The sequence below is a fragment of the Vombatus ursinus genome, unplaced genomic scaffold (genome assembly GCF_900497805.2).
Source record: "Vombatus ursinus unplaced genomic scaffold, bare-nosed wombat genome assembly UNPS02014784.1, whole genome shotgun sequence".
Taxonomy (NCBI): domain Eukaryota; kingdom Metazoa; phylum Chordata; class Mammalia; order Diprotodontia; family Vombatidae; genus Vombatus; species Vombatus ursinus.
The window spans coordinates 15,581,033-15,605,251 of NW_020954562.1; the positions used below are offsets into that span (position 1 = coordinate 15,581,033).

At 38.7% G+C, this 24,219-nt stretch overlaps 1 protein-coding gene across 1 annotated transcript in view; it reads right to left on the minus strand.

The window, feature by feature from the left end:
• The window catches only part of DCHS2 (dachsous cadherin-related 2), a 325,666-nt gene that overhangs the window by 167,588 nt on the left and 133,859 nt on the right, over positions 1–24,219 (minus strand). Inside the window, exon 2 of the mRNA XM_027866793.1 lies at positions 9,058–9,249. Coding sequence (XP_027722594.1) covers positions 9,058–9,249 — 192 coding nt within the window. The remainder of the gene's footprint in view (positions 1–9,057; positions 9,250–24,219) is intronic.

Consider the following 24,219-nt stretch of genomic DNA (forward strand, 5'->3'; position numbering starts at 1 on the left):
ATGTGCTAGGCATTGCATTGGGCATTGGGGATAAAAATGCAAAAAAATGAAACAATCCCTACTTAAAGAGCTTACATTCTAAAGGCAGAGATAATATGTACATTGATAAATATATACTGCACAAATATGAAGTGAATAAATACAAATGTATACAAAAATAAATGCAAGGTAGTTCAGGAGAGAGGAAACTAGAAGCTACAGGTTCAGGAAAGGCTTCATGGAGAGGCACTTAGTATTGGCAGACACTCTGCCAAGTGCTGGAAATACAAAGAAAGGCAAAAATTAGTCCCTGATCTCAAGAAGCTCCCAGTCTCATAAGGGAGGAAACATGCAAACAACTGTGTACAAACAAGACATAGACAGGATAAATGGAGGTGATCTCAGAGGAAAGGCACTAGCATTAAAGAGACCTGGGAAAGGCTTTTTTGCAGAAGGATGAACTTTACTGGGACTTGAAGGCAGAGATGAAGAGGGAGAGAGGAAGAGAGAGAGACTTCCAGGCATGGAGGACAGCCAGTGAAAATACCCAGAGTCAGGAGACAGTGTCTGAGGAAGAGGAAGAAGATCAGCGTTACTAGATTGCAGGGTACATGGAGGTGAAGAATGTGTAAGAAAACTGGAAAGATAGGAAAGGCTGATGTTATGAAGGATTTTAAAAGGCAAACAAGGGATTTTGCATTTGATTCTGGAGGTGATAGGGAGCTAGAGCCCCTGGAATTTATTGAATAGGGGAAGGTGGAGATTGATACGATCCCACTTGTGTTTTTGGAAGATCAGCTTGACATCTGATGGATTGGAGAGATTTGAGGCAGGCAGACCCACCGGCAGGCTACTGTAGTAGTCCACATGTGAGGTGATGAGGGTCCCCAGCGAGAGTTGTGGCAGTGTCATAAGAGAGAAGGGGACATATACAAGAGATGATCTAAAGGTAAAAGCAAAAGAACTAACAACTGATTGTATATGGGAGATGAGAGAGAAAGTGAAGAGTTGAAGATGGCACCTCGGTCATGAATGTGAGTAAGTGAGAGGATGGTGACTCACTAGACAGTAATACAGAAGTTAGGAAGAGAGGAGTGCTTAGGAGGAAAGATAATGAGGTAAAGCCTGAGCTGCACTTTAAAGGGAGAGGGACCAGTGACTTCCATGTTCTCCGTGAAGCCTTTCCTGAACCTGCAGCTTCTAGTCTCCTCTCTCCTGAACTACCTTGCATTTATTTTTGTACACATTTGTATTTATTCACTTTATATTTGTGCACTCCAAACCTCTTCAAAAAGATGGTGGTGTTTTTGAAATAAATAAGGAAGTTTGGAAAAGAAGAGGGTTTAGGCAAAAGATAATGAGCTCAGTTTAGGACACGTAGAGTTTAAGATATGTCTTTGGGACTCAATGAAGCAGAGGTAAGGAGGTAATATACTGCAGGCATATGGGACATGCCAGGGTAAGAGCATGGAGGTGGGAGATGGCGAGTTCTGTGTGACGACCAGAGAAATCAGTTTGGATGGGCTGCAGAGTACAGAAGGAAGTAATAGTTAATGAAAGTAGGAAGGTTGGGGCTCAACTTTTAGGGATCTAAAAACTAGTTTATATTTTATCCTAGAAGTAACAGGAAGCCACTGGAGTTGATTGGGTAGAAAAGTCACATGATCATATCTGTGTTTCAGGAAAATTACTGTGGCAGCAACAGTGGGTCAGATGGACTGGAATGGGCAGAGACTTGAGGCAGGGAGGCCAATTAGAAGGCTGTTGCAATAATCCAGGAAATAGGTGAAGAGGGCTTAAATTAATATGGTAGTTATGTGATTGGAGAGGAGAGGTCAGATGGGAGAGATGTTGTGGACATAGGAATGTCTAGATCTGGCAATGAATTAGATCTATGTGGTGAGGTCTCAGGATAATGCCATGGTTATAAATCTTGGTGACTGAAAATGATAGGGTGGCAGGACCTGGACCCCAAAAAGCCCTAAGACCATGTCTAAGTGACCAGTCACCTCCACATCCCTTGTTACAGGCACAGAGTTGATCCTGTAATTCCTCAAATAAAAGCTATCAGTGCAGGGTGCTGACCCAAGGACTCTTTCCCAGGGTGCCTGCCCAAGGTCCATGCCTCTGGCAACTAAACAAAAAAACTATCTTTTCTCTCTCCATGTCTGGTATCAACAAAGTTGTCTCTGCTGACCCCCTGAATTTTCCCATCCATAGATCACTGACGCCTGCTCCCAAAGATACATGGACCCCTTGCATTACCTAATTAGCATCTTTAACATTCCTTTCCCTGCCCCTTTTCTATATAAGTTTTAGATTCACCCCCATTAAGTTGCAGGTTCCCTAAGAACCCTTGCCTGCTTCTATTGGTGTTACAATAAACCTTGCCACTTGACTAAGGGATGGCTTGAGTGTATGAATTCTTTCCAGACAATTCTGCTTTGGCATTCTCAGGGTCCCACCACTCCAAATCTCTTCAAAAAGATGGTGGTGCTTTTGAAATAAATAAGGAAGTTTGGAAAAGAAGAGGGTTTAGGCGAAAGATAATGATCTTGGTTTGGGACATGTAGAGTTTAAGATATCTCTGGCACATCCAGTTAAGAGAGAGAGAGAGAGTACTCTAGAGGGAGAAGAGAAGGTCTAGGACAAAACTCTGATAATGTCTACAGTTAGGGGTCATGATATGATACTGCTTATTATTCTACTTATTATTCTATTCTATTATCTCTATATTCTATTATCACCATTCTACTTACTATTACTACTTATTATTCTATTTTTTAACATTATAATATTTAAGGCATTTGGTTAGCAAAAACATAGAAAGAAAATTATAGACCAATTTCAGAAATGAATATGGATACAGAAATCCTAACTAAAAACCAGCCAGGGTACTACAACAATATATGACAAAAATTATATGGTGAAATGAGCAGAACCAGTACATAGTACATAGTAACAGCAATATTATTCTAACAACAACTTTGAATGACTTAGTCATTTTGAATATTATAAAAACTCAAAACAACTACAATGGATCTACAAAGGAAGTTGCTATCTACATCCAGAGAAAGAACTGATAAATAGAAGTATGTAGTATGATTTAACATGTGTATATATACATATGTTTGTGTGTTGTGTGTGTGTGTGTGTGTGTGTGTGTGTGTGTGTGGTAGCCTTCTTGAGGGAGGGAGAAAAAAGTACACAGCAGAAAACAAAAGAAAACTTAGAAAGAAACACAGAAAAGCAGGGTAGCTTTGAAAACAATGTGCAGTATTTATTACATACTTTTTTTAAAAAGTAAACAGCATAAAATGAAAATTCATGGTTTTATATTGAATCCTCTTTTTATGCTGTGCTGTGTATATGGAAATGTTCTCTTTTTTTGTCTTTAAGTTCAAAATGAATTTAAAAAATTTTAAAGGCATACGGTTGTTACCGTATTTCACCACATAATTGTCACCCCTTGTTTTTTTCAGTCCAAAAATTGATTTGTAACCTTTCATGGCATAATCCTAAATGTGCACATAATCATCACACCACTTAAAAGGTAAATAGAGCAGCAATGTATTCATCATTGGCATATAGACACACATTCATCTCTCTCATATTGCTAGCCATGAGCCTAGAATTCTCAGCATATGTGCATTGTCAGTATATGTCTGAAAACCAACTTGTGTGGTTTGTTTAGAGTGCTGCAGTACTAATGGTATTGCCACTTAACCCAATGAAGAGCAATAGACACAAGGGGAGCTGGTGGGCAGGCAAAGCTGCCATGAGTGAGTCACGTAATATGGTAAGACTTACCTCCTCCCAATTTTAATGTATATTCACGACTATTCCTTGCATTCCAATCTTGCACAAAAGACAGTTTAGTAATAAATGATTTATAAGTAATACAGGCACTATTGTTTTAAAAGCTTCACATAATGGCTGCACCCACTTTTTTTACAAAAAATTTGTCATAAAATCTGCAGTGATTATATGGTGAAATACAGTATGTCCAAACTGGAACATCTCCATTCCTTTAATCTGTCTTTTTTTCAGTCCCCCATAAACATAGAGAACTGATAACATCCTATTCATAAAAACCATATATATACTTGAAGAAGGGTATTAATTCTTCCCCCTGTAACTTTCTCTCTTCCCAGTGAAATCACTCAACTTTTTTTTCTTATAGGAAAAAAAAGTTTTGTACTGCCTACTCAATGTCTTTGTTTATTGTTGTTTTCCTTCTTAGGACTCCTTCCATTTTCTCCATGTTGTTTTGTAATGGGGAAAAAAAATCAAACTACACTATTTTAATATGTGTCAGGGTTTCTTGACCTGTATAGCTCAGGGTCTTTTCTGCCAATCCCACAGTATACAATCAATAATGTGAGTTCTTTTCTTCCCCACAAAGGCGATGTGTTGATAATTCATTCAGTTTGCTGCATAACTATACCCAAATCTCCCCTTACCTAGGATCTTTATTTGCTAAAACTATGCCTGGCTGCTTCCTTCCCATTCTGTAATTGGGATGTTGTACTGTTGCTTTGTCCTAGCTCTACCACTTTGCACCTACCTTTAATTGAATTACATTCTGCTTTTGTAACCTCCAGCCTTTCATTTTCCAAGGTCACTAAAAAAAAAAAAAAAAGATTTCTTTTTCTGCTGTTTTCCACAGCACAAGCTATTTGGCTGATTTACCACTATCTGGATATTTGATAAACATATCCAATTTGTCTGACCAGGCCATCAATAAAGGTATTGACTAGAACTAGTTTCAAGACTACTTCTATTTGCTCATGGGACTCCACTTGAGAGATGCCCTTCCTGGCCCACAACACCACATTTCTTACCCTTGACAGGCATAGTCTCTCTTCCCAACGGCTGTCAGATGAGTATATCTAGGTCATTGTTGTCATCATGTCTCTGTATCCCAAGGTCCTTCAACAACTTATTCCACCTTTTCAAACTTACCTCTCTCTAGTATTGAAAAGTAGCATGACACCTGGTCTCATCACTGATAAGTAATACAACAGCAGGCATTTCTGTTGGCTTTAAAATTCATCAACTGCTTCACATCCATTCTTCCATTTAACTCTCACAACACTTCCATTACTACAAGTATTATTATCCTCGTTTTACAGATAAGGAAACAAATTCAGAAAGGTCAGGTGATGTCGAGGCAGCTGGTGGCACAGTAGTAAGAGCCTTGGGTCTGGAGTCAGGAAGACCTGAATTCAAATCTGGCCTCAGGCATTTATTAGCTGTTTGACCCTGGACAAGTCACTTGTCCTCAGTTTCTTCATCTGTAAAATGAGGAAAATAGTAGCATCTGGGGTCGTTGTGAGGATCAGATGAGATAATATTTACTAAGAGCACTTAGTGCAGTGTCTGGAAAGGAATAGGTGCTAGATAAATGCTTATTCCCTTTCCCTTCCTACTAGTCCATGGTTACTAAGTGGAGAAGAAATCCTGCCAGAGAGGATTTGAAGAAAGAGAAGAAATTCTGCCAAAAGTAAGATTTGAACCCAGATCTCATATGACTCTAGCATTCCTTTCACTATAGCTCTTTGTTCCCACAACCCCAAAAGTAAAATGTCCCTAAAAACACAACATAGATCATACTTGCAGATCAAGAACACAACAAAATTTCACTTAAAAAAAAAAAACAAGCTAACATTTATATAGCACTTACTATGTGTCAGGCCCTATGACACATGCTTTACAATTTTTATCTCCTTTGATCCTCACAACAACCCCAGGAGTTAGGTGTTATTATTATCCCTGTTTTACAGATGAAGAAACTGAGGACAAGGGAGGTCTTATCCAGTATCAAACAGCTAGTAAGTGTCTGATGCCATATTTGAACTCAGGTCTTTCTGACTCCAGGGCTGGCATTCTATCTACTGTGCCACCTAGCTGCTACCACTACATTATGAAAGAATTTGTTGTTCAGTCATTTCAGTATGTCCGTCTCTTCAGGATCCCATTTGGGGTTTTCTTGGCAAAGATACTGGAGTCGTTTGCCAACTCCTTCTCCGGCTTACTTTACAGATGAGGAAATGGAGGCAAACAGGGTTAAGTGACTTGCCCAGGGTCACACAGCTAATATCTGAGGGTGGATTTGAACTCAGGTCTTCCTGACTCCAGGGCAGGTGCTCTACCCACTGCACCACCAGCAGCTTCTGAAAGAACTGCAGAGTACAAAACTATGTACAGTTGAGGAGAATCCAAAGTACAATGAAAACCACTCAGTAAGCTCAGGTTGAAAGCACTAAATAATTCTTTCCAGGTGCTCCTTGTAGACCATTCTTCCTTTTGTCCCTGCCAGGCACCTTCAGCAGTTCATAGTCTTTGATGTAACAGATCTAGCTAATTCATCCATCCCAGTTCTACCCACAAGTCTCAAGTCCAGCTACCACCTTTTAGCAGTCTCTGAAAGAATACTGTCTTTTCTTATTTGGGTACCAGGGATCCACTAACCCTTTCTACCTTCCAGTCCAAAGAACATTGAGTTCATAGCCACTTACCACCCCACTTCAGTAAGTCTTCCCCTGGTTTCTTCCTGCTCTAGGAATTTTGGTCGTTTTTATCTCTGTTCTTCTGTCTCTGACACAATTCCCACTCTCATCATTAAAAATAATTGGTTCTTCCTCCTTCATCCCATTTTAGGTTATCACAGAAGGCCCTTTCTTTCCCCTCCACTTAACAGCTACCATCTTGGATCCCTATCTCCATCCTTAGTCCTGACTTTGGTCTACCACTCTCCTGTCTATGCCCTGTCTTTGGCTAGTATTAATATTCCTTCATTTTTTTATTCTAGACTCTTTAGCACTTCACAATTATAATCCTTGAATGGAAGTGGGAACTGACTCAGATGAGTCTCCTCCTTTGCCCAGACTAGACATCACCTTCTTCTATAATATCTCTTTCCAGGTATTTACAAAACATCCCAAGGCAAGCTCCTCCTTTCTCCATCTTGCCCAGGAAGTCTTCAAGCTATTTTAGTAAATTTTTTAAACAATAATTAAGATCCCTACATTTAATATTTTAACACAGACATTATGACCCATTATCTGAAGAGTTGTCACTAAGTTCACAAATCTCTTCATTTTTTGAAGGGGACAAGTCAGGAGTGGAAAAAAAAATTTGAGGATGGAACAATATTTGCAACAACTATCCACCAAAATAATCTTTTTACTTTAGTTAAATAAAATTGATGGCTAGCTTCCCTATTAATTCTGACCTATTCTGATCCCATCTTTTCATTCATGTCATAATACTTGGAACCTTCTTCCCCTCTCTCACTCTATCCTCATTACTTTCCTCACATCCTAGCAAAACTGTGTCATCCTTTTCTTCACAAACCCCCTAGAACCACCCCTCTTTGAGAGACAGAAAGACAGACAGAGAAGGGAGAGAAAGAAGAGACAGAAAGAGAGAAAAGAGAGAAACATACAGAGACAGAGAGATAAAGACAAAGACAGAGAAAGACGGAGAGAGAGAGAGTCAGAGAGAGAGAGAGAGAGAGAGAGATCTCACTGCTTCAGACAGCCCAAGAGACCCCAGGTTAAATAGTCCCCTCCCTTGTGGGAGAACTTGTGTTTATCAGCAAATTATTTATGTGAGAGTAAATTCTGGTTTGAAAGGGTAGAGGAGAGAGATGAGACTCCACGTTTCAAAGACAAGAAACAGATCTTCCAGTATAGGGATGAAAAAGGAGATTGAAACTTCACTCCCCATCCACTCACTCGCCAGTCTGGAGACACAAAACCAAGTCCTGAAGGAATTAACTCTCATTACCAGAACTCCTGACATTCTCTCTCCCCCCCAACCCCAACCCCCCACCCCCGGCCACACACGCCCTATTGCTTCAGTAACCCACTACATCTTGGCCAGGGCTATAGAGCAATCCATCTCAATTTAGAGATGAAATAGCTAAGACTCAGGGAGGGGGAGACAGGGCAACTAGATGGCTCAGTCAGGAAGACCTGAATTCAAATCCAGTATCACTCACTAGCTGCGTGACCCTGGGCAAGTCACTTAATTTCTGTTTGTCCTAATCTACTGGAGAAGGAAAAGGCAAACCATTCCAATATCTTTGCCAAGAAAACCCCTTGGACAGTATTGACATGCTATGGTCCATGGGGTTATGAAGAGACAGACATGACTGAATAACAGTTATTATTATAAAAATTGTTTGACCCTAAAGTTCTGAAAGAGTCTTGAGGACATCCAGAGGTTGGAGGACCACACTTTGAGGACTACTGATGGAGTAGGACCTTTGATTTGAAGTCGGGTCCTCAGTTTCCAAATCCAGAGTTGTTGGTATTTTTTTTCCATGAAGCTTTATGCTTTTCTCAATATATACATTTCTTTTTTTTTCTCAAGTAGTTAGTAAGTTCCTGAAGGCAAGTATGATGATTCTATATTAGCTCCTTCCAAATATCAAAGTATACAGTGCTGGGCTCACAGTAAATTCCAATAAATGCTTACTGAAAGAAAAAATAACCACACATTGGATACAATACTCAAGATACTTCTTCCCCCCACCAAATAGCGACTAGCAAAGCAATGCCAGACTCCTTTAAGTTGTCACATCATTCATCTTATAAATAAATTTTTTTAATTTAAGCTAATTTTATGAATATTTGCTTAGACATTTATGCACACCTTTATTAACTATTCCATTTCAAGTCTAATGGTAGCCCCTCCAAAAAAAATTTGAAAAGACATTTTATTATACATTATCCATACTTTAACCCAGCCTTTTATGCTCAAATGCCAAGACTACAAATTTAGAGTGGAAAAGGGCCAGGTACTTACTGAATTCATTTTGTTCCATGCAGACAATCAATCTGAATAATGCATAGGGGTGAGTATCCCCATTCACCTGATTTACTCAGATTAGCTGGTGAATTGGGGTCCAGACAGTCAATCACAAAATCCTCCCTAATCTCATGACAGGAATTCTGTTGCCTTAGATTCCACTGTATAGCTTACGATGGAAATTTTATTTCCTCACAGACTCACGAGAATCAGGAAAAGCATGTTGGCAGGACAGCCAAAACCTCCAGTAAGACTTACCCCATCCTGAGCTTTCACTAACAAATCATAGGTGGCTGGATCTCGTTCCCTGTCGATATCTTGAGACACACAGATGTGGCCAGAATGTGGGTCAATCTGGAATGCCTGAGATTTTTCAGAGCTGTGGAATCCATCGTAAAGAAAGTATTCAATATGGCCGTACTGGCCCGTGTCAGCATCCGATGCTTTTACCTGCAAGAGAAACCAAAAACTGAATGGCAGGATGGCCAAATGTTACTCCTTTTACTGACCGTAGATTATCTGCCTGGTTGTCAGAAACAGGGCAAACTCTAAACGCTGCTCTCAAAGAGGAAAAGTTTAGTTTCTATAACCCCTCCAAATGGCAATATTTCAATACCTTTTATTATTCTGATTTCATACAAGGCCAACAAATCATATAATAATTAAGAACTTGATGAATCTTACACGCGTTGAATTTGGCTTAAGGAAGGAATAACATACACACTCAATTGGGTATGGAAACCTATCTTACCCTACAGGAAAATAGGGAGGAAGGGGATGGGGGGGGATGATGGAGAGGAGGGCAGATTGAGGGAGAAGGTAACCAGAAGTAAACACTTCTGAGGAGGGACAGGGTCAAAAGAGAGAATAGAGTAAAGGGGGGGTGGGATAGGATGAAGAGAAATATAGTTAGTTTTGCACAACATGACTACTATGGAAGTGTTTTGCATGACTATACATCTATAACCTGTATCAAGTACCTTGCCTTCTCAATGAGAGCAGGTGGGGAGGGAGGAAGAGAATTTGGAACCCAAAGTTTTAAAAACAAATGTTAAAAATTGTTTTCACATGCAACTAGGAAATAAGATATACAGACAATGGGGTATAGAAATCTATCCTGCCCTACAGGAAAATAGAAGGGGAAAGAAATAAGAGAAGGGGGGAGATAGAAGGGAGGGCAGATTAGAGGAAGGGGTATTCAGAATGCACGCCATCTTGGGGTGGGGGAAGGGATGAGATGGGGAGAAAATTTGGAATTTAGAATCTTGTGGAAGTGAATGTTGAAAACTAAAAATAAATAAATTAATAAAATTGGAGGAACGAAAGAAAAAAAAGAACTTGACACTATCTCACAATAAACAAGAGGGTTGGAGAGAAGTCTGTCTAGGTCAGAAAGTATATATACTCCACAAATTCAAGAAACATTTATAAAGCACCTAGGTTCTGAGATAGGTATGTTGTTGTCAAGGTAGGAGTAAGTAAGACACAGACCCTCTCCATAAATCATTCATAATCCAGCTGTAGTGGTAAAGAAAGCACACAAATAAGCATGATACAAAGTAGAATGAATGAATGAAGTATTCATTAAGTGCTTAGTGTATTTTTATATCCTTGGGCTCTTAGCACAGTGCCTGGCACATAATAAGTGCTTAATAAAGGACGGTGCTGCCTGCTGGGGACAAAAAAAAATAAATAAAGCAATGATACATTCTGCCCTCAGAAGCTTCCACTGTAAAAGGGGAGAAAACACACACAAAGTAGAGATAGTTATTTAGTTTGGAAAATCACAGGGATGGTGTACACTGACAAAAGTGAAAGGATAGAATAGTTTAGAGGCAGGAAAAACTCCTTCCATCAGAAACCATAAAAGGTTTTTGTTGAATGGGTGGCATTTAAGCTGAGCCTTGAAGGATGCACAGAATATCAAAAAGCATAGGAGGGGAGGACATTCCACATTCCAGAACTAAGGGAAGGCAGGATTGATCCAGGAAAGAGGGCTGGACTATGTTTAGAGAATGGCAGATAAGTAGCCAAGTTGGGCTAGAGCCCGGGATACATAAAACGAAGCAGCGTGAGATTACTATGGAAAGGTAGTTTGGAACCAGGCTGTAGAAGGCATTAAAGGCTGGGCCAAGAAATTTGGACTTCATTCAATAATCAATGGGGAGCTATCAAAGGCTTTGAAGAGTGGAGAGAGAATAATAATGGCTTATCTCTCTATAGTGCTTTAAAGTTTCTATGATGCTTTAAGGTTTACAAAGCATTTTATAAGCATGTATACATATGAGACATATTTCATGTATACTTATAACATTTTAAGATAATAACTTCCATTTTTATAGCATTTTAAAGTTTATAAAAAACTTTATAAGTATTATTCATTTGATCCTCTCAACCACTCTAAGAGGTATGTACTATTATTATCCCCAATTTAAAGATGAAAAACTGAGATTCAGAGACCTTAGTAACTTGCCCATGGTGAGCATATGCCTGAGATAGGATGTGAATCCAGATTCACCTGGCTCCAAGGCAAGCACTCCATCTACTGCACCATACTGCCTCTTTGTATAAGATAGCTAAAGCAATTATTGTTGTTGTTATTGTTATTATTAACCCCCAATGTACAAGAAACTGATGTGCAAATGGGTTAAATGACTTTTTGTAAGATAATTATTGAGATTATTATTGCCATTATTATTATCATTATTATTACCTCCATCTATAAGAAACCGACTGTCAAACAGTGTAAGTGGTTTGCTTATGATTCTACCCCTAGTAAGGGTCAGCTGTGGGATGCAAACCCATGTCTCCTACCTGACAATTTAACCATGTGCTTCCCATTTCATACTGTGCTTGTCTCCAGCCCAATCTCCGGTCTCCTCTGGAAAGAGGAGTGGTCCCTTCCGCTAAATGATAAACATTCCCACACCTGTTCAGACTCTATACAACCTAGTGATTCTGGACCCCTGTAGTGTATCATCCAAACCCCATCTCCCACCACTCAATTCTTTATTCCCATCCTCCTTAACCTTCCCATCTGAAACACCATCCAGCCAAATTCCATCCCACCCTTTTACTGTGCCCACCGGAATTCTTATTCCATAGACAACAACTTTCCCTTCATGCTGAATCTTTTCATCTCCCACTCTTTCCATCTACTAGCTATTACTGAAACTGGCTCCCCATGTTGACACAGACTTCCTGGACACTCCTTCCAGCATTAGCTGTATTTTTATTCATTCCCCTTGGCTTGGTCAAGTAGGGAGTTAGAATGGTCCTTACTCCTTATTACTACTTCCAGGTTCTCACCCTATTTCTATCATTCAAAAACCTTTCTTCAGCACAATCCACCTCAACTACTCAATGAAAATCCTAGTAACTGTTGCCTACAGACCTTCAGGTTACTCTCCTTCCTTCATCAATGAGTTCAGTACACGGCTCACAATTTTTCTTTCCCCACCCCCAACTCCTGCCTTCATACTAGAGGACTTCAACTTATATACTGATTCTCCCTTAAACACCCTAACCATTCAGTTCCTCAACTTACTCACTTCCTATAACCTATTCATTCACCCCATTCCCAGTCACATAAAAAAGATGGCCATACCCTTAATCTTGCCATCAACCCATAAGTGTACCACCTCCATGTTCAAGAATTCTGAAATCCCCTTATCTGATCATGCTCTACTGGCTTTCCACCTCTCCCTCTGTCTTCCCTTACCAAACCCAGCTCTGGCTCCAGCCACAATTTCACCTTTCTAAGGCCCCTTCCCCTTCAGATTTGTGATCCTTTAATCTCCTTCCTCTGCCATATGGTCTTTCAGTGAAATAATGTGGTTAAAGAGGTTTGTAAGCCCATTGACCTGGTAGTGGTATGTAAGATAACATGAAAGTTACAAAGTTGAGATTTTGAATGAGGTGCATGCAATTCACTAGAATGGAAAGTATGCAAAGAAAGTGGTGTGAGCTATGGTAGGAAGGGCAGGATATAGTCAGATTCTGAAACGCCTTAAATGCCAAACTTAGGAAGATACATTTTATTTGATAAATGCAAGGATACCATTGAGGTATTTTGAACAGAAGAGTGACATATAAAGAAATCTCAACTGGCTTCGTGAAATATGAATTGGAAAGAAAAGAGATTAGAGCAGGAATACAAGGAGATTATGTCTATACTCCAGACAAGTGATGATAGATGACAGTGGCAAAAGTGGTGGTGATATGAAGGAGAAGATAGATATAGGAGAAACATGAAAAAGCTGTATTTGGCAGAATTGGGAGATGGGGGGGTGAAGGCATAGGAAAACTGAAAAGAAAAACTATTATACTATATGTCTTAAAGGGTGGTCGCAAGGAAAACATTTAGCGTACTTTAAAGTGCTTTATAATTGTGACTTATTATTTTTAAAGATACTGCAAATCTAAAAGAAAACATTCACTTCAATCCCATGGTGATGCAATCCTTTAATAGTCTTTGATGAAGAATCTTGTTAAGAGATTTTCCTAAGTGCATTACACTCTTATACCTCACAAAGAACACTAGGATATTAACATGGCATCATATTTTTTTCTTTTCTAAACTATGATGCCTTTCTTCTTCACATAAGGAACCAAGGGTCTCAGACACAAGCATAGTTAAAGACCTCTCCATTTATGACTCTATAATCCTAAATGATATTAGCTTGGACCCCTGCTACTTAACATTTTATCACTGATGTGAATAAGGGGCTAGTACACAAGAAATGAGCATGAAAACTATCCTGTTGTATCACTTCACACTTAAATTGTCAGAGACTGTAAAAGGATAGGAAAAGCCAATGTTGGAGGGCTTGTGGAAGTCCTGGCACACTGCTGAGAGAGCTGAGAATCAGTCTGATATTTCTAGAAAACAACTTGAAATTATGTGAAAGAAAGTTACTAAAAACCATTCATATACTTTGACCCAATCAATAAACCTACCACTGAGTTTACAGCAAAAGGAAATCAATGATAGAAATAAGGGTGTTACATATGACAAAATATTATAGCAAAAAACTAGAATCAAATTAAATACCCAATGATTAGAGAATGGCTGAACACATTCTGGAATATTAAATGTAATATAATATGATTGCACTCTAAAGAACAATGTTGTATGGAGAATGCAAAAACATGGAAAGATTTGTGTGAACTAATGAAGAGCAAAATAAAGTAGAAACAAAAGAAAATATACACAATAAGTAAAATAATGTAAATGAACACAATAGAAGGTAATAACATTCAAACCAAACACAATAGATGATATTTGTTTCAACTTATTAGAAACACGTATCTTTCCTGAGTGTTGACCAACAATCTTCAAAAATGGGAAGGTAAATATATCAATAGGTATAATAGACAGTTTTATTTAACTCCTTTAAAAAAAAGGAAGTTAAGATAATAATTAATGGGAAGTAAAATGTTGAGACAAAAATTTGTCAATAAACATGAGTGGGACGGGATGAAGGGAAGAGAAGAGTCAAGAGTGACTGCAATGTTACGAACCTGGGAGACTAGACATGGCAGTGCCCTCAACACAGGTAGGGAAGGAGGGGGGAAAAAAACCCAGAAAAAAATGGTATAGTAGGCATGATTACCTAATTTGCAATCTAGATGACATGCTATTGGGTAGGAAACTTGTATTGGACCATAGACCCAGACTCAAATAATCTTAACCCCTTGGGATAACCAGTTTAATTTAATAGAATAAAATATGGGGCAGTTAGGTGACACAAGTGGCTAGAGTGCTGGCCCTAGAGTCAGAAGGACCTGAATTAAAATCCAGCCTCAGATACTAACTAGCAATGTGACCCTGGGCAAGTCACTTAACCCTGTTTGCCTCTGAGCAGGAGAAGGAAATTGCAAACCACTCCAGTATCTTTACCAAGAAAACCCCAAATGTGGTCTTGAAGAGTCAGACACGACTAATTGACCAAATAGAAAAAAGCAAAAACTTTTGGTTGCAAAATATCAACTTTATAAGAGCAAAATGGCAGACACATGGCTAGGAAACTATTTATACAATAAAAATGTGGGGGCTTTAGTGGACTGCAAGCTTAATATAAGAGAACAATGTGTCATTAGATAAAGATAGTTAGACCTTAAGACAAAGCCTAAGGTCAATAGGGCCTAAGCACAGCCACCAGAGGAGGGTAATGATAGTCCTCCTTCACATTTCAGGATATCCCATTGTGTTAAGGACATTAACAAGCATGAGTTTATCCAGAGTGATCAAGATCGCAAGAGTCCTGGATACCAAGCCATACAAAGATTGAATGGATGGAGTTGGGAGTATTTTGAGTTCTGTCTTCAAGTATTTGAAAGGTTGTTATGTGGATTAGTCTGAACAGCAGAATCATGAATAATGTAACACCTTCAAATTAAAGCCAGATTTATCATTTTTAATTGCTAGTCTGAAAGGAAGAAACCATATTGGTACATTGTTGAATCTTGATGTATTTTAAATCGCAGAATCAATAAGATTCTCATGTCACAATCAATATTTCAATATGGAAATATTTTATTATTGATTTGACAATAGCTTATATCTTTAATTCTAATAAACTATAACTATACTCATCTTCTTTCACATATGTGCTGCAGACCTAGAAAAATTTGTCGGGGTACAGAGGAATTCACAGTATTGACACTATGCATTGGAAAATGTGGAAATTTTGACAAATTGGGGGGAAAAACATGGAAAAGTAAGAAGACATCTTGTGATTGGAATATGAAAGCCCTAGATGTAGATTGTTAGATTATTATTGTTCAGTCATTTTCAGTCATGTCCAACTCTTCATCACCCCATTTGGGGTTTTCTTGGCAAAGATACTGGAGTGGTTTGCCATTTCGTTCTCTAGCTCATTTTACAGATGAGGAAACTGACGATTAAATGACTTGCCCAGAGTCACACAGCTAGTAAATGTCTGAGACTAGATTTGAACTCAGGAAATCACAACTCCTTCACAGCATTGATGACAGTCTTCAGGAGTGACTGTGGGATAAGCAAAACCCCCAAAGACTCATCAACCTGCAGTTACTCTGAGGATCAGCCTCTGCAAACTCAGTCAGGTCCCCAGAAATTAGTCATAAGATTATGTAGTTGTATCACAATTAGGAAACTTAGAGGTCATCTAATCCAACCCTAAAATGAGAAACTGAGGCCCAGAGAGGCAAGTGACCTGCCCAAGACAACACAAGTAGAAAGTAGAAGAGTTGAGATTGGGACTGATGTCTACTTCCAGCTCTCTCCACACCACATTTCCTGCTCCCAGATGATCATTCTCATCCCCCTCCCACTGGAATTTTGATCTCTGTTCCTGGGAAGACAGATTCTGATAGGTGAGTTTTCCCTTCATCTTTCCTGGAACTAGGCTTCAATGCCAACCCCCCGCCATATCCACATCACACCACCCCAAGTGGCTTTCTAGCTCCCCTGTGTGTCTTGTCTTCCACCATTAAAATGTAAGTTCCTTGAGGGCAGTGACTGCCTTACTTGTTTGTGCTTTTATCTCCAGTGCTTGTAGCATGATGACTAGCGTGTAGTAAGCACTTAACAAATGCTCACTCATCCATTCATCCATTCATCCATTCATCTATTCTTCCATTCTTCCATCCATCCAACCATTCATCTGTCTCAGATTCCAAATCCAGCACTCATTCCACTGTACCATGTCTAGACTACACTTGAAGCCTTTATAAGTTTTATGCTTCACTAGTTGTTATTGGTGGTGGTGGTCTTTGTCCTTCATGCTCCAAGAGAACCAAAATTACATCATGATGTTAAAGTCAATGTACAGCATGTCTGGCTGTGTCTGATCAGACAAATACAAGCTCAGAAGGCTCTCCCACAGATCAGGCACAGTCCATCTCACCATTTGGGAGGGGGCTATCTCTAAATTTGTTCACCTCACGTTTCTTTTGAGCTACTGCAATTCTGCTTTGCTCATAGAGCACAGTGCCTTCTTTGATGCAGGCATGCCATGTTGGACGATCCAGTGCTGGATTTCATGCTGCACTAGGAAAATCTTCTAGGATGCAGGGTTTATTCCCTACCGCCCACGCTGCTCCCACACACTGTGTGGAACATCAATCAATCAATCAAGCATTTATGATGTGCTGGGCACTATGATAAACCTTGGGGATTCAACCAAAGGCAAAAACACAACAATGCCTGCCCTCAAGGAGCTTACATTCTAATAGAGTAGAACTTCAGTGGAACTCGGCACATAACAACAAATAAGTGCCAAATGAATGACTTTGCGATGCTAGACGATTTGTTTTTAAGACATGGATAAAAATCATAAGAGATGAAAAGGCACAGTAGGAAGGGAGGTTGAGATCTACACTCCAGAAGGAATACCCACACCGATGAGGCAATAGATTAATTGAAGCACTCAGGCAATATTTAAATAGCACTCACTATGTGCCAAGCATTAGGCTAAGAACTTTACAATTATTATATAGTTTAATCCTCACAATAATCCCAGAGGTAAGTGTTATTATTATCCCCATTTTACAGATGAGGAAACTGAGGCAAACCAAGGTTAAACAACCTGTCCAGGGTCATACAGCTAGTAAGTGTGTAAGGTCAGATTTAAACTTAAGTCTTTCCAATTCCAGCCATAGTATTCTGTTCTCTACACCACTTATTTCCATTTACTTTCCCAATTATTGGCCTTTTGTCTGGCCAATATATGATTGAAGAATCATACCAAACAATATGTGCTTTATGCAGTTCAAATACTGAATATTGTAGAAGTCTTGCACATGTGAAGAAAAACTTTGGCTTTGCCTCAATCCTGATCAGCTGTGTGCTCTAGTCGATTCCTACCAGCCTGAGAAAGCTGATTGTTAAATTTTTAGTATAAGCAATGGAAATAAGCAAACACTAAGAATCAGGTCTTCATTTCTTGTTTTGTTGACACTACTGAGCATAGTTTTCTTAGCTAGGTGCTGTATGAAAACAGGCCGGCTGGATTTGGCCCTTGTGGTTTGACCCTTGAGCTATATTATATTAATCCTCTTGGTCTCTAGACTTAAGAAAATGATGGAGGAAATATTAATAATGCAGATTAAACTTAAAACTATACCTTTTTTCCAGAGAGCTCCTTGTTGAACATTTACCAGAACATCCCAGATCCTAGGCGTGGGAATCTTAATAAAAGATAGTCAAAAATTAGACTAACTGGTAAAAATGGTCACATAACCATCTTCCATCCTGCTTTTGTGATATCAAACAGTCAGAAACTGGCATAAGAATTTTACCCAAAAAGGAGTGGGCTGGAAAGAAGCCCATATTATTTCAATTTAAACCTTTACTAATACTCAAATTCTCATCACATGTAACACCTAACTGAGCAATGAAGAGATTAAACCCTTCAAAAAAATGTATCTAAGGTCACAAATATCATTACATTTTTATCTGCTCTTCATTTTTTATAGGCCTGGCTTCTCTTGTTAGGTATTCTTAGTAACTGCTCTTTGAGTAATATTAGAACATGTACAGCTTCTACAAATTAAAATTTTAGTGAGGTCATTTTCTTTTCAAGTAGCTACATTATTTTTACTGATGCTGAAAATGTCTGAGAATAGATTTATTTTTGTCTTATGCCTCTATTTGTTTGCTTATTTAAAGGACAAATCCTATATTTACAACAAGAGATTGCTGTAGCCCAATGACTTTAATGTAGGGCGGGGGGGAAGGGGATAATCAGCGTGATAACTTCAGGGCAAGATAAAATAGCAGAAAAGAGCTATGATGAGGTAGGAGAAGAGAATTGGTTAAAAAAGAAATATCTCTAAACTATAAGTGTTAGTAGTTTTGTGAGCTAAATTTTTTAAAAAGAATTTGTGTTATTTTCATCTGAACATCCCACTCATTACAATAATTGTATACTTTTATAAATATCCACAAATATAGTATAAATGTAAGGTAGTTAAACTAGATACCTTTCTTAGTGTATAATGGAACTTTAAAGGAAAAAAAATGGGAGGGAGTGAATGTGTTGTCTGTAGGGGGGAGTGGAGGATGAGAATTAAAATTAAATAAGAAATGCAACAATAAACAAAGATAAGATATTCATTGTCCTAAAGATTTTATTCCTTGTTGTTGTTCAGTCACTTTAGTTGTGTCTGACTGTGACCTCGTTCGGGGTTTTCTTGGCGGAGACACTGGAGTGGTTTGCCTCTCCCTTCTTCAGATCATTTTACAGATGAGGAAACTGAGGCAAACACAGTTAAATGACTTGCCCAGGGTCACACAGCAAGTAAGTGTCTGAGGCTGAATTTGAATTCAGGAAGATGAGACTTTCTGACTCCAGGCCAAGCACTCTATCCACTGTGTCACCTAGCTGCCCAAAGATTTTGTTTATATTTATTTATTTGGAGTTTAGATCGATGAATACTGACAGAGAGACAGGGCCTGGACCAACCAGCCGTTTTATCGACATAGCGAACTCCTGAGTGAGGAAATTTTCTCTACCGGTTCAGACCAGCACCTTTTCTACAATTTAGAGCCTCTAGTAAGTGCCATTAAGGTAGAGCCAAATGGGGCGGCTGTTGGACTGACTGTTTCCATAACTTCGAACATCTTAGCCCCTTCCATATCCTATCCAAAGTTAAGACTGCACATTCTCTTTGCTAGCTCTCCCTTACATGCAGTAAACAGCCTTTTTGAGACAGTCTGTGTGCTAGGTAAGATTTTACTGCACATCCAGGACTTAGCAACAGGCAGCCCACAAAGGCAAAATTTTCAAATAATCATTGCATCCCTGAGCATCAGTTTTCTCATCTGTAAAATGAGATGTTTGAACTGATGGGCCTGGGAAGTCCCTTCCAGTTCCATATCTATGATCCTATATACCAAGTATCAAAACGACTGCTTTTTTTTTTTGTTGTTATAATGAAAATCTTCTGAACATGTGTTGAGTATTTCCATGTTTTTAAAAACAGAATACCCTGGTCATAACCTTTTCTTTTTTGACAGGGTCATCATTTTGAATATTAATCATTATTTTTTGCTGTACTACAGAGAGACTTCCAGGATTCCCTAAGGTTTATAGGTTATTTGCCTTTAGGTTAAGTGATGACTGTTTTTTTACAGTTCTTAGGTATAACTTCTATTGTTTTTCTGCCTCTTCTTTCATCTCCTATGTCTAATATGTGATTTTATTTTACACACATTAAATGAGGTGCTGAGGGTGGCTCCTTCTTTCCTATGAAGTAAAACACTGATGTTGTGACATCCATTTTTTGTAAGAAATCTCCTCCCCCCCTTTCAGGTCCCACAACCTCTTTCACAGATATAATCAAGAGAATAGGGAAAGAGTGAGAAAACTCTGCCATGGACTGCCCTTTAACAGAACAACACCATTACCCAAGCCCTTAGCCAAATGTTGTGCCTTAAGACATTGTGCAGCTTGCAATACCCAGCACCTTCATAAGGCTCTTTCTCCAGTGGCATATGCATATAACAGAAGAGAACATAAACAGACATAATAACTATGGTTTATATATCACCTTAAGGTTTGCAGAGCTTTACAAATATCATTTCATTTTACCTTCACAATTACCTGTTTTACAGATAAGGAAACTGAGGCAGGCAGAGGTTAAGCAACTTGCCCAGGGTCACACATCTAGTAAGTTTCTGAGGTAGAATTGGAACTCAGGTCTTCCTGACAATATTCACTGTGCCACCTAGCTGCCTCAAAACAGCCCAAGGAATGAGACTTTCAGAAATATATTGTTCTACCAAACACAGGAATCACTCGGATTTCTTCTTTTTTTATAATATTTTATTTTTTCTCCAATTATGTTAAAATATTTTAAAACTCCTTTAAAGTTTTCAGTTCCAAATCCTATCCCTCCCTCTTCTTTCCCTAATACAGTAAGCAATGTGACATAATTTATACATGTGCAATTATGTAAAACATTTCTATATTAGTCATTTTGTACATGAAGACTTGAATAAAAAATAATTAAAGAAAGTGGTAACAAAATTAGTTTCACAGGATGAGACACAGTTTAGAAACATAAGCCTGGACTTTGGTTTTATAAGATGGTTATAGATGAGAGAGAGAGAGAGAGACAGAGAGAGAGAGAGACAGACACAGACAGAGATAGAGACAGACATAGACACAGACACAGACAGAGACACAGAGACACAGACTGATAGAGGGAGAGAGCGGAAGAGACAGAGAGGCAGAGACAGAGAGACAGAGACAGAGAGATATTAGGGAGATAATAAGCAATTAGGAAGATCTTCTGCCTTTCTTCCACACAGCTCAACTCAATAGCTCTTCCTTCCTAATTTATAATAAAACATACTATATTCCAGGTGTCTGAAGTTGTGACAAGTCTGAGTGCTAAATAAGTGAAGTACTATAAATGAATCATACTTATTTGCTGTGAGTAAGAATGAAGGTTGAATAGGAACTGTTTATGCCATAACTCTCCCTTCCCACCACCTTCAGATCTAAAACCATGAACCAGGGTCAAATGAGCTCTTCCATTGTTCCTGGATGGGATGTGTCAAAACTTCCCAACGGTCCTTCAGCACATTCCAGCAATTTTCAGGTCCAGAGTGCCTTTCTTTGAGTACCATTCTCCCATGTGCGTTTTCTTCCTCATTATAAAATAAACTCCTCTAAGGTAGTCTATGGTGGTCTATGATTTTGAATTTTTTATCCTTAGTAAAAGAATGAATATTTTTTCAATTCACTCCTTCAAAATTAGTTACAAAGAAAAAATAATTAAATAATAAATAATAAATTAGTTAAAATAATAATTAAAATACACCTAAAGAATAGTAGTCATCCTTTTAATTTAATTATTTACTCTTTGAGCATTACATGCAAAGCCAGTATCCTTTACTTGGATGTGAAGCTGCTAAGGTTCTAAGGGCTTAAACTGAATAGCGAAGTGTCCATTACTGTGAGTTTGTTTTGGCAACAGAGAGGCTGGATCCTCAACTGGCTACTATGGAGTTTGGTTCCTCAATGCAGACAATTCATTGAGAAAGATTTTCCAGAAGTCTGCAATTTAGAAAGTGATTTAGCTTGTTAATTCCTAGCAGCTTGTGCTCTGCAGCTGCATGTTCACACCACAGGATTTCTACCTCAAAGTGAAATACTCTGGGGAGTCAGAGTAACTTTCAAATTGCTGCTATTTAGCCTTTTGATCTATTATCCTAGAAAGATGTGTTGCTTACAAGTGCAATACAATTCTTCAGTCCAAGAAACTAAACGTTTTCTACTTAATCACTGCATTGCTGTGCCCATCTCCTGGACAGACCCAACAAGACACAAATAGGTTTGCATTTTATCTAAAGGCATCCAGGAGTCAATGGTCAAGCTTGCAACTAATGCAGGAATCAGATGCCTGGTCTTACTCTATGAGGACTAGAATAGTTTGCATCTGGCACAATGACTTTCAGTAAATCCGTTCTCAACAAATGTTTTTCTTGTGACTTTTTTTTCCCCATGCATTTTAAAACCTTTTATGGTTTGCTTCCTGGTTGTCTTAAATACAGTGAGGGGAAGGGCCTTCCATTAATTTGCAAAAATATTAAACCAAAGTTTACTTTTACATATTTTATGAGGAACATATTTGTGAAACAGATTTACAGTACAGACAAAATTGTAGGGCAAATCAGCAAAATATTTGAAAGTTCATTTTTTTTCTGAAATACCTTAGAGTCAGTCAGTGAATGATATATACTAACTATAAATCATTCTTACCTATTTTTGAAAGATCATGCAACCTAAGGACTTTTATTTACCTAGGTTTGAGAATCATACTTGACTTTTTCCTCTCCCATATCCAATCACGTGCCTGGTCTTAGACATTTTACCTTTACAACATCTTTCACATCCATCAACTTGACTCTATTCACTCAGCCAACATCCTAGTTCAAACCATCATTGTCTCTTGCATGGATTATTGGAAAAGCCTAATTCAGGGGTGGGGAACCTGTAGCCTCAAGGCCACATGTGGTCCTCTAGGTCCTCAAGCGGGGCCCTTTGACTGAATCCAAACTTCACAGTAATTGATTGTCCTACCTCAAATCTCTCCCTTCCCCAATCCACCCTCCACTGAACTGCCAACTCAGTTATTACCCAAGTGTAGGGTGGACCATGTAACTCCCCTTCTCAAGCTACTTCATTGACTCCTACTGGTCTTTGAGAAGACATTTAATCTCTTTTATTGAGCATTTAAAGCCCTTCCCAATCTAACTGCAACTTACCTTTCCAGAATTTTTTTTCATATTACTCTCCCTTTAATTAGCTACTTCCAAGTAAACTGGCCTCCTGGCTATCTCCCAAACATAACATTCCATCTCCTGCCCTCCTCCTCTTTGCCCAGGTTGTCCTCTCTTCTTGGAATTCTTTTCCTCCTAACTACTTTCTCTTGGAAATCCTACTTCTGTTTAAGGATTAATTCAAGCACCACCTTTTCTATACCAGGCCATTCCTAATCTCCTTCCCCCTCATTGTGAGCAATTTGCCCTAGGACTTTACTCTGTATTTATTTTGTGTATATGGAGATTGAGTTAGAGACAGACAATAGACAGACTTAAGCATAGGCAGAGAGAGAGATGGATAGGTGTAGATAGCTATAGACAGACATCATTTGCTTAGCCGTTGTTTCCACCAATAGAATGTGAACTCCTTGTGGGCAAGGATTGTGTTCATTTTTGATCTTGTATTCTAAGTGCTCAGCACAGTGCTTGCTGAATTGAATTGCACTGATTTTATAACTAAGCCAACCTCAATTTGTCATAAGTCATTGAAAATAAATAGAACTGATAATAACAATAGCAGTTGTATAGTGCTTCAAGATTTGCAATGCTCCATAATATGATATCACATTTGATCCTCACAACAATCACATGAAGAAGGTGCTATTACTGCCCCCATTTTATAGATGAGAAGACAAAGAGATTAAATGACTTCCCTGGGGTCATATAGCTAATAAATGTCTGAGGCAGGATTTTATCAGGGGTCTCTTGTGGCTATGAGTCCAGGCCTCCTACCTATGTCTCATCCACCTACAGATAACCCTCTTCTGCTTTTCTTGCTATGCTTTCTGTTCCAATGTGCATTAATACTATTTTTTGTGTCCATGCCATCTTACTCTAATGGACTATAAGCTCTGTTAGGTCAGGGACTAGCCCAGGGTCTTAAACATAAAAGGCACTTGATAAATATTTGCTGAATAAACAAACATTTTTTAAAGGGTACAGTAACCTGGCCTTACCAATTGAGACTGGTGTCCACTCCAGCTAGTCTCAACTAGCAAAATTCCTTGTTTGTTTTTTCAATTGAACCAGCATTTGATAAAATATTAATTCTGTGGTAGGCATTAATGATAAGGAGACAAGCTAAAAAATAGCCCCTACTC